This window comes from Neolamprologus brichardi, chromosome 3 (assembly GCF_056152115.1).
Source record: "Neolamprologus brichardi isolate AB-2024 chromosome 3, ASM5615211v1, whole genome shotgun sequence".
Lineage (NCBI taxonomy): Eukaryota > Metazoa > Chordata > Actinopteri > Cichliformes > Cichlidae > Neolamprologus > Neolamprologus brichardi.
This window is the reverse complement of record NC_142106.1, coordinates 19,600,518-19,612,241: the sequence shown is the minus strand read 5'-3', so window position 1 is coordinate 19,612,241 and position 11,724 is coordinate 19,600,518. Positions and strand designations below refer to the sequence as shown.

Below are 11,724 nucleotides of genomic sequence, written 5' to 3'. Positions count from 1 at the left end.
CTTAATTTTATTTTTCTCCCATGTCCCTTGCGGGGCTCCGTATCTTACAGAGAATTGTCTAAAAACAGAGAAAATATCCAGACATCTTCTGATGACTGCTTCCAGCAGCACAACACGCCATGTCACAAAGTTTAAATCATCTTAAATTGGTTTCTTGAACATGACAGTGAGTTCACTGTTCTCTACAGTCAGCAGATCTCAATTCAATAGAGCTCTGGTGGCATGTGGTGGAACGAGAGAGTCAAATCCTGGAGGTGCAGCCGACTAATCTGCGGCATCTGTGCAATGCTATCATTATAATGTGGACCAAACAGCCCCGAGGAATGTTTCCAACACTTTATTGGATCTCTGCCATGAAAAAAAGCGTGGCTCAAAAAACAATCTGCCTTTTGTTTGCACGTGATGAGATAATGGGAGAGGATCATGAGGGTAGAGCACGTGTACACAAACCTGGAAACATCAGAGGGCTACAGTAGGTGTGTGCCGGTAAACAGTCACTAGCTCCCATAGAAACCACTGCTATGTTTATGGTGTTGTGGGAAGTTGGGAAATCTCACTTAACATGAGTAACGGCAGTAATGACATATAGGTAGAGAACAGCTTTGTGTTGCTGTAGGAAAACCTCTGTGTGGTAAGTGGATGATTAACTGTTTCCATAAACCGTTTAATGAGCCCTTTAGCAAAACATTAAAGCAACAGCTGAGATTATAAAGAGAAGCAAATTAGAACAAATGATGGAGATTTTCTTCTCGAAGGAGTCTGATAGATTTGTGAATGTAAATAAGACAGGGGCATAGACAAACATTATCCTTCTTTATGGTGTGTGGAGATGTTTTGTACAGAGCCCCGCAAGGGACATGGGAGAAAAATAAAATTAAGACAGACTTTTGCGAGATCTCGCAAAAGTTTTGCGAAAAGTTCATCGTAATGTTTGTTTTCTCCCCTGTCCCTTGCGGGGCTCCGTAGTTTTGTTTGAAGTCCCAAGATGACAAAAAGTATTGTGAAGCTATCTGTGCTGCTGATGTACAAGTAAAAGTAACAAAGTGTTCCCTGCTAACAGAGTTTTTCTTTAAAACCAAATGTTTTTGTGGGTTTCTCGTGTTAGATCAGAAAAGTCCAGATTCATTTTTCTTTCTTACTCTATATCTCGCCCAAAGTATTTGCTCAACTGCCTTCACACATATGAACTCGAGTCACATCCCGTTCTCGATTCATAGGGTGTAATATGATGTCAGCCCACGCTTTACAGCTATAACAGCTTCAACTCTTTTATGAAGGCTTCCCACAAGGTTTAAAGGTGTTTATGGGAATTTTTGACCATTGTTCTAGAAGCACATTTGTGAGGTCAGACACTGATGTTGGATGAGAACGCCTGGCTCGCATCGCAGTCTCTACTCTAATTCTTCCCAACGATGTTCTGTGCAGGCCAGTCAGGTTCTTCCACATCAAATTTGTTCATTCATGTCTTCATGGAACTTGTTTTGTGCACTGGTTCTCAGCCATGTTGGAACAGGAAGGGGTCATCCCCAAACTGTTCCCACAAAGTTTGTAGCAGGAAGAATGTCCAGCATTTTTATTCTTTTGGATTAACTTTAATTTTTCTGATATTTTGCATTTGAATAACCAGATCTGGCCAATCAGACCACTGCATTTGGAAACAAGTGTGCTGTAGCTCAAAATGCACTCAGGCACTGAATATACAAATAGTAACATAATGCTATTTTACCTGAGACACACAGCTAGATGTTGCTCCGGTCATTTATCTCTCTGAAATTATTTCTCTGAGTCTGAAGATGTGGTCCCAACTCTGCCAAGAACAGTTCATTCTGAAATATACATGAAAGCGACCAAGCTTCAACTCCTGGATCAAACCGTGGAATTCTCCCTGCTGCTGACTATGGCCTTTACTTTTTAGTGTTTTTAGCTATTGTGATATGTTAGAATATTTGTCAATGGCATAACATCACATCACAGGCCATTTTCTTTTCTTTTTTTACAGTTGTAATTTGTGTGATACTTTTGTGGTGCAATTGTAAAAACTAAGCAAAGTTTTTAAGGAAAATGTATCTCTTTTTGTGTGGAAGCAAGTTTAAATAGGTAATGACATTTCTTAAGATGTACGAATTACCTTGTGAAATCATCACTGGGAACTTGTTCCTATTTTTGATGTGACTGTGTAATGAGGCATTGAGTTTCAGTCGGACTACTTGTATAAATAAAGGATAAATTGAAAAAAAAAACTTAAACCATCAGTATTTAAATAGCTCTTGACTGCCCCCTGGTGTGCCCACAACTGAACTACAGCAAACTTCTGCGCAGTAGGAATGAAAGGAAGTCATCTCTGGTTTGAGTGAAAGTACCAAGCTCCTTGCACTAGGAGCTTGGTAGTTTCCTAATTGTAGCTTAGGTCGCAGGTTTATTCTGTCTAAGAAACAAAACAAACAACAACAATAACAACAAAAAACCCCAAAATGTCCAAAATGTTTTAAAAATAAAGCACCTAAATAAATATTTTTCTTTGTAATTATCAGGGAAAATATGAAATTGGTTTTGAAATATACTAAAACCTTCTTGCAGAATTAGTTTTGAATATTAAATGCTTGTTTCTTATCATCTGATGTAGCTCTAAAATATAAGGTGTAACGCATTCAAACAAATGCAATACAGTAAATACTGGCCAGCAGGTATCATCATGCTAATTTTAGCACAATATATTTACAGTATTTCACTAAGCTTTGCCTTCTCTGAATGATGAAGGTAGTCTGGGTGAATGTGCAGGTTCTTCAATCCCCAAATAACAGTCAGGCTAAAGTTATTGCAACATTTAACTTAAAAATATTTTATATCCAAGCCTTACAGTTTGGATATAAAAGCGATTTGAGGAGGAGTTTTACTATATATAAATAATATGAAAACAGTTTTTATATGACCAGTTTAGAAAAGTCTAGAAAAGATGACAAAATCTGGGAAAAAAATTCCCAGTAATGGAGAACACATATTGACATTGCTCCATAAACCTTAAATGAATAAAGTTTAAAAAAGCAGCAAGGATTAGTGGATTTTACTCTGTTGCAAAACAGAACCACAAATCTGTCAGTCCTGCTCTGACTAATATTTACAGTCTAGACATTGTACACGTCTTCCCTTCCTTTCTCCTCCCTCCTTTCAGCCTCTTTTATTCAACACCTTGCTCTCCTAAGTCACTCTGCTCTCTGTCTTCTTTCTGTCTACCTTCTTTTCCCTTCCTTGCATCGGTGGTCATGTCTTGGAGTTCACCCTTCATTTTCCTGCTCTTCCTCCTCAAAGTTCAGAGTGTGGACTTAATTAATGGTGAGTACAAGTAAACTAATTTTAATTTAATTTTAGAACTTAAGCCATAGGATGCAAATGTTTATGATTAAACAACATATACAGTAAATACAAATTTGGTAAATGGATCTATTTTTAGTATGCTATCTTCATGGTGGCTTTGCAACAAACCAAAGACAAAAGAAAACACACCTCAGTCCTGTCATCATGAAATATGCAGCACACTGACAGATCAAATAGCAGCACACACACCTTGATACAAAACAGAGCTGTTGACCTTGGTGTAGATAAGATAGAGGTTCACCACTGAGTACTGAACCTGGCCTTAAATTGTAAATATGTCTGCATTTGCAGGCTGAATGAGTTTGTGGAGCTGTAATTTAAAACTTAACCCTCTGAATTTCAACTCATAGTAATTATGTTACTCAAATCCTGAACCCTATGTTTTGGATAAAAGCAGACAAAGAATTTTTTCACAAAAGAAAGTGTAAATAGTGCTTTCCCAGCAAGAAGAAAAATGTGTTTACCATGTATTCAGTATTTCTCCACCTGTGACGACTTAAGAGACTCTTGGAAACATGCAAAGTGCAATAAATGTACTTCCAGTTAAAATGCAATACTTTCAAAGTTGTGCTACATTATCATAGAAAAACAAAACAAAAACGATGTTTCTGTTAACGTCAAAGTTAAGAAATTGACAAATAAGCCTCCCCTCTGTTAGATCGGTCCATCTCCTATCTGACGGGTTTCGCGGTTCCAGAGATCGACGGTTCAGCTGTGGATGCAACCTGCAGGATTTTCTTTGATTATACACCTGACACTCCCACTGAGATAACCACAACCTCCCCCATCACCAGGAAGGTGATGTATTAGATATACTAAGAAGTAGCACCTTGACAGATTAGCTGTAGCCTAGTTTAACCATTTTTGTTACAGTTAAACTTAATCTCTTATCTTTACAGCAGCAGGTAGCCACTACAACTAAAAAGCCAGCTGTCAAGCCGCCACTAAAGAAACCACAGACCAAAGATGCTGGAGTACCAGTCAGGATACAGCCAGCTGCTGTAATACCAATCCCTAACAGCCAATCCAACGCTGCCCTCAGAATCCTTTACTACTTACTGGCCAATAGACAAATAGGACGTTTACAGATGGCATCACGCAGTGCCAAGTCATCAGCAACCTGGAAAGCAGGTTCATTCTCTTCTGAGGACTCAAGTGATGAATCTTAAAATCATACCATGACCATGTTTTGAACCTGATTTTCTGTTACAGATTTGTGAATGTTTTTCTTTTATTAGTGTATTTTAAAATCTACCACATCTAGCAGCTAGGACAGTAGCTGTTGTACCTGGCTGTTATAACAGGATTGTTTTGGGGATGTTTCAGTGACTGTATGATACTGTTCTTAGCTTAGGTTTAGTTACCAAATCACAACAGATCCCTTATTTTATCCTTAAAGGCTCTTTTACTTTGATTTCATAAAAAATAAAACAACAACACTAATGTAATGAATTCATTTAAGCGGTGATTGAAAATGTATTTACAAACTGTTTATTTGCCACTTTAAAAGGTTTATCGTAATTAAACAGAAAAACAAGTTACAATGATTTACATTGTCTATCTCTTTGAAAAAATGTTCAAAGTTCACTGTTTTGATGCTGTGTTTTTAACAGTATTTGGTTATTTGACAAATCACTCAATCTAAATCTGGTTACAGAAGCAAAATCCAGATAAACAAACCTTTATAATGGAGAAAAGGATAAACATTTGTGTCCATAAATAAAAGTAAATTTCATGTTTGTTTTAGTGTGTTTCAGTGCTGTTGTGTCCACGCTGCTGTGGTTCTGATGGTAGGTGGGACGGTTGTTTGACTTTCCGCTGGTTTGTGGCAGCTCCTTTTTGCTTTCCTGAGAACACAGGACATGACTCATTTGACTCTGACTCATTTGACAGTAATGGCCAGAATAACATACTAGAATAAAATATATACCAACAAAATGGATGATGTGCAGATGAGTGTGCAAGTGATTAGGTGAGAATGCTGGGCATCCCTACATAGAGATCCCCAAAGTTGTTAGCTAAGTATCCAGTTGAGGTCAATAATCTCTGGAACTGGTTGAAAAATAAGTGATTATTGAAAATCTTGCTCTTTTTACCCCTACACATATTGTTTGGTGTCCACTGAAACTTTACAAAGGAGAGTGCAAGTTAGCATGTCCCATAGATGTACCACAGACTTACAAAGTGGAAAGACATCAGGTTGAAACAAAGCAAACTACTCTCCTGCACACTGCCTTTATGTGTTTTTCTTGTCAAATCTCAAATGTAACTGGGCTTTTTAAACCCCAGTTAGTCCAAAAGGGGGCTATTGCTCACACTTAACATATAGCTTGGAAACTGGATTACTGGGTCAAATTGAGCTGCCATCATCACCATTAGCGCGCCAAAAACTGTTACCATGTGTGAATACCTTCTCTACGTACCTAAATCTGGGAAATGTATGTGTGAATTATTTTTGGAAACATCACTGCTATTCTGGAGGCGGTCAGATACAAAGGAGTGTTCACAGATTGGACTCCTCTCTGGCTCCTGAAAGGACAAAGAGGTTATTTTCAAATATTTTTTTAATCTTCTGATTATGCTGTAAAGAAAGCTGTTACCTGGAAGGTGAGTAATTCTTTAACATGACTTGATGGAAACTGTTGGGTTTTTTGGGTATAAATGCCACCGTGATGTCTTAACTTATCTAAAGTCCTGTAAAAACAAAGACAAAAACCTTGTACCAAACCAGTCAAGACAAGCAGGACTCAAAACACCCGACAGGCCTGACTAATTTAGGGGAAGGTCAGTGTAATAACGAAGACACTGACACATAACCATATCAGTATTTTACAAAACACAGTAGTATTTGGTTATGATACCTCAGGGTGGGGGTTCTTGGATGGGAACTTGCCCCTAGGATATAATGATCACTGATGGCTGGGCCATGGGTTTTGATGACTAAGGAGTTGACAAGAGTTGTGGAGGATGAAGGGATGAGGACAGGAGTGGAGGATGGTGGACGAGGGGGTGGAGAAGAACAAGAGACACTCAGATCAAGCTCAGTAACGTCTGCACTATCCTCGTTGTGAAGGACAGAGCTTCTGGTCAAAGCTTTGTGGTGTAGAGTTTCTGTAGATGTGACTGAAGTCACATCTGGGACACTGGATATACTGGCTTTGTCTTTTCTTTCTGGGTTGTCATTCATCTTTCTTGTGGATCTCATGTGGTCTCTGAAAGATCCAGACTTTGTTTTAGATTCTCCAACCAAATATTTGGAGTGAGGAACTTTCCAGCCTTTTATGTCAGATTCAAAGTCACTGCTGTTGTTCTGTTTGTCATTACCTGAAGACACATTTGAGGTTTGAGTTACTGAAGAGTTGGCTGTTGCACTAATGGGCACAGTGAGAGCTAAATCTTCTTGGTTCTCTTTATTCAAGACATCCAGTGTTGTCCTAAGACCAGCCCCTATTATTGTGTTTTCATTTGAAATTGTTGTGACTTCTGTGGAGGTCTTAGGTTTGGTGCTCTGCTGATGTAGGCAGCAAGGTTCAGAAGATTCAGGATGTACCTTGTAGTCTCCACCAGAAGAATGTGATACGTGCGTGTCCAGCTTGGTTTCTTTATCTTCTCTACAGTTAATGTGCTGTGGAAGCAGCTTTGAAGATGATGTGTGCAAAGATGAGTTGTTCATTTTTGAGGTAGACACAGATGGCTTGAGGTTTAATGATAGTACTTCAGTACTTCTGGATGTCTTTCTTTCTTCTGAATCAGCTGTTTGGTCAGTATGACTATTGGTCTCAAACTGTTTGGTGATAGACAGTGTGGTATGGACTTCAATGTGATGATTGATTCCCAATTTAGGGGATTTTATTGGCAAGTCTGTTTTGGACCAATGAGTGGCTGATTCCACAGAAGGTTTTGGAGACGAGCAGAAATTTAGATGGTCAGTAGTTGATTGTTTCAACAACTGGGAACCTTTTTTGATTGTTTTATGCATTTTTTGTTCAAAATCCTGGCTTGATTCAAACTGATACAGTCTTGAGCTCTCTGGGGTATTTTTTTCAGTCCTACCTGACACTGTATTGTCAGAGCTGTGCATGTCTTTTATAATTCTCATAGGGTCATCCCTTATATCTGAGGATAGCGCTCGCTCATGGTTTGGTTTTGCTACTGTGCTGTTTGCGACATCCAGGTTTGCTACAGTCTTGGTGGTCTCTGATGAGTCAAAAGTAAGGGTTCTGGTTATCTTTGGAATCTCTGATTCTTTCTTCAAATCTACACCAGCAGCTTTGCCTGCTTTACTTTTCAAAGCCATGGGAGATTGAGCTGCATTGTGGATAACCTTGCTTCCTCCTTTGGATTGTTTAGTGGAGATTAAAGGTTCTGACTGACGAGGGGTTTTAGACAACTTCAGAGGCTGTTTTCCCTTTACTTTCTCCATCTTTTCCTTGTTGACTTTGTCATCCATGTCTTCAGGTTGTTTCTTGTCCTTGCCATTACAGTTTTTCTCATCCCTTTCATCCTTTCTTGGGTTTTTGGTTATTTTGGGAAATGTAGAGTTTTCTCTGTGGTCTTTTTGGATCTTAGAATTTAGCTCGTCCAAAAATCTAAATGCACAGAGAAAGGCAGGTTAGTAATTCTAATTTAGTGGCTACTCACCAGCCCAAATGTTAATTTTCAAATCACGCTATCAGTGCTGTTCTTGCTCACACGTATTTCAAGGTGTACCAGCATCAAGAGTATCTAAAACAAAGTGGTACCTGATGTGGAAGGAGTCTTGTGTAAAGAGTGGATGCTCTAACAGCTCTGAACACTCAGCCCGTCTTTCTGGATCTACGTGTAGACACTTCTGAGAAGAAGAGAAAAAAAAGAAACCAAACATATTACTGATCTGTTCAACCCTGAAACTGACACAAAAAGACATAAATACTTTCAGAAGTCCAACAGTTATCAAGCAAGAAATAAAGATGCATGTGAAGGCCACAGATGCTGGCATTCACATGTCTCCAAGTTTTTCTAAATATTTTTCTTTTCCTGTAAACCCATACACAGCTTTTTAGTTGTCACATTCCATTAACACAATATGCTACAGCTACTGAAAAGACCACATGAACAAAATTTTAAAAAAGAAAGTATTTTTATATGCTGAGATTAAAATAAACTGTACCTGAGCCAGATCCAGGCTAATAGGTGTGATTGTAAGGAAACGCTGCTGGAGAGTGAGTCTGTCAGAACTTTGGGGCAGTGTAACTCCAGAAAATACAGGATTTCTGTAGAACAGCTCCTGGTGATGAGTTTTAAGATTACCTATAGCAGAAAAAAGAGAGTGCAGTTAGCATGGGGAAGAGGAAAGACAATGTGCTAACGCTGTGTGAAGAGCTTACCAAAGCACCGGATGATCTGATATATTTGATCAAGGTCCGAGTCTCCAGGAAACAGAGGCTGACCTGTTAACATCTCTAATAATACACACCCCAAAGCCCACACATCTACAGGTCTACACACACAAACACACAAATATGTTAAAATTTCTAATCAACAAACACCCTATAGCACAGGTAATTTGAGCAAGGTTAGTACACAGATACTTACTTGCCATACTTAATGTCTCCCACCAGCAGTTCGGGGGCTCTGTACCATCGAGTGGCCACATAGTCAGTGAGGACGCTGCCCTCACTGATCGATGCAACAGTGCGGGCAAAGCCAAAATCACACAGCTTAACCACACTGTCCTGAGAGATGAGGATGTTCTCTGGTTTGATGTCACGGTGGATGATCTGGAAATGAAAAGAACGAACCAGCATCATGTGGTATATTGCTCATTGAAAGCCTGCTAGGAGTAACCCTTCAAGCTTTTTTGTGATTGGTTTTTCTCATGTTTCAGGGCTGCTTATAGAACAATCAGAAGTTAGTGTGGGTGTTCTCTTGCTATACAGCTAACTTATGAATAATTAATCATATGTCCTCACATTTTGCTGATGGCAGAAGGCAGCAGCCCTTAGGATCTGGTACAGGTATTGTCGGCATGTGTTTATCTCCAGTCCGCTTGGGTTTTGCTCCAGATCGTCCAGAAGTGTCCGTTCCACAAACTCAAATACCAGATACCAGCGGCGGCGGCGCTTCCACACTTCTAGGAGGTTCACCAGGTTTTCGTGTCGCAGTTGCTTGAAGTTTATAAAGATAAGGGTGGTTACTCTGTGAATGCATACGGTACTGAGTCTATCATTGATGGTATCCGTGCTTTTGGGTCACCAAAGCTGCACAGGCCCAGCAAATCAAGGACCTTGACTTTTTCATGATATTCAAATGTTTTGAGATACACTTGTTGACAAAAAAAACTTTTAGAAATAAGGACTGATTCATTTCCTTTCACTGTGACTTGCTTAAAGTAGACAAACAACCCTCTTATCCACCATAGGTGTTGTATACTAATTTATATAACCTGTAAGTCCAATGTCAGATTACTGTAAAGTTATTAAACTATTCATGGTCAAGTCAACACTAATATTTAGTGGAAAGATTCAAATTTTCCCTTTAAATTACAATAATCTGTTGGATTCCTCTCACACATCATGTCATAGTGACTTTTAAACTTAAGGTAAGAAACTGACACAGTTATTTTAGGGTTGTTTGTCTCTTGGTTGTTATTGTAAATGTCTTCATTCAGGTTTCACTTAATGACTGAATGAGTGGTAGGCTGATGGATTAACTGACAGGTACCCTGAGTAGCTTGATCTCCCTGTGGGCGATCTTCTTCACAGTCTTGTCATCATCAGAGTCCATGAATTTCTTGATGGCGACAATGCGACCAGTATCACGATGACGGCACTTAAGCACGGTGCCGTAACTGCCCTCTCCGACTGGACCCAGAGATTCATAACGTTCCATCGAATTCTTATTCCAGAGGGAAAGAGGAATAAGTTGGATTTTAAAACCGATTCCTGTTTGGTGTTCATCAGTATAATTGAAAATGTATTTTAAAACACTATTAAATGGTAAATGGCCTGCATTCGTACAGCGCTTTACTTAGTCCCTAAGGACCCCAAAGCACTTTACACTACATTCAGTCATTCACACACTGGTGATGACATGCTACGTTGCAGCCACAGCCACCCTGGGGCGCACTGACAGAGGCGAGCCTGCCGGACACTGGCGCCACCGGGCCCTCTGACCACTACCATTAGGTAACGGGTGAAGTGTCTTGCTCAAGGACACAACGACCGAGACTGTCGGAGGCGAGGCTCGAACCGGCAACCTTCCGAGTACAATGCAAACTCCCAACTCTTGAGCCACGATCGCCCCCATTTGCTTAGAATTACTACCCAAACAAGCAATGCCTGTAGAAAACAAAGCCATATCAAATTACAGAAAGGCCATTAAAATATGAAAGAAACAAAAAAAGAAAAATATAAAATGTATCCTAAAATATTACTCAGAACAAAATAATTACATTACTTTAACATGAAAAAAAAAAACAGCTGCCGTTTTGTTATATAAAAAAGTACCTGTCAAATAATGACAGAGTAGCCTACAGACAGTAGTAAAATATTATCGCAGTCAGAGTCGTGAATGTCTTCATTAAACCTGCACACTTTTGAACTTAATGGACGACTTCATAATTTTTAAGTTCTTTCAATTAAGCAAATTATCTATATAACCTATCCAAGTGAGAGTAACTCACACCGGAAAAAGCCCACTCTTCATGCACAACTACATGATTTATTATTATCACTCATGTATTAACGTAATATATTTTCACTAGGGCTAAATGTCTCACCAGTTATTAACATGTTTTATTTGATGTTTTATTTGATGTATATATATATATATTATCATTTTGTTTATACAAGTTTAGATATGATATTAAACCTGTAAAATAATATAAGTTTAATGTAAAATATGGAATGGGTTTTGCTGACTTAATTGTGCCGTTAGATTATTAATATTCTGGATGCATAAAAATGCCTCATTATCACTGAACATCGTGAATAAATCGTGATTATATAGACACGTTTAAAAAAAATATGACAGAAGTACGACAAGCGCACGACACAGACAGCAAACAGCGGCAGTTATATTAGACACACACTCAAACCACAAGCTGACCTTATACGGATCTCCTTTGATCGCTTTAATATGCGCACTGAGCTCCTGCACTCACAGTAAACACCGTTTCTCTGATGTGCGTAACGTGTTGCGGTCACAAGAGAAGACAACTTGACTCCGTGTCCGTGTGTTTGTCACCATGGTAACGCCACCTGTCGCTTGTCAGTGCTGAAGTTTCCCCGCCACGATGTAAATTAGCTTAATGTCTCTTTAAGCATGTATTTATTTCACATTTTAGGGATTTAAATAAGCCGAATTCATCAT

The 11,724-nt window shown here is 39.0% G+C and overlaps 2 protein-coding genes across 3 annotated transcripts; one reads left to right on the top strand and one right to left on the bottom strand.

The window, feature by feature from the left end:
- The first annotated feature begins 3,260 nt into the window (after window positions 1-3,260).
- Window positions 3,261-5,092, top strand: LOC148103780 (uncharacterized). Its single transcript, XM_087838214.1, has 3 exons — window positions 3,261-3,330; window positions 4,031-4,170; window positions 4,272-5,092. The coding sequence occupies exons 1-3, from the start codon at window positions 3,261-3,263 to the stop codon at window positions 4,539-4,541; spliced, it is 480 nt and encodes a 159-aa protein (XP_087694340.1). The 3' UTR covers window positions 4,542-5,092.
- LOC102799480 (uncharacterized) lies at window positions 4,848-11,574 on the bottom strand. Of its 2 annotated transcripts, none has more exons than XM_087833418.1 (11): window positions 11,461-11,574; window positions 10,075-10,248; window positions 9,324-9,518; window positions 8,947-9,131; window positions 8,739-8,851; window positions 8,522-8,661; window positions 8,115-8,203; window positions 6,234-7,961; window positions 5,973-6,066; window positions 5,796-5,901; window positions 4,848-5,219 (listed from the first exon to the last, which is right to left on the bottom strand). In XM_087833418.1, exons 2-11 carry the CDS (start codon window positions 10,240-10,242, stop codon window positions 5,116-5,118), a joined length of 2,922 nt encoding a protein of 973 aa, XP_087689544.1. In that variant the 5' UTR covers window positions 10,243-10,248; window positions 11,461-11,574; the 3' UTR covers window positions 4,848-5,115. The 2 variants fall into 2 exon arrangements, with proteins under 2 accessions (XP_087689544.1, XP_087689545.1); XM_087833419.1 differs by having other exon boundaries at window positions 8,115-8,200.
- Window positions 11,575-11,724: the final 150 nt, after the last annotated feature.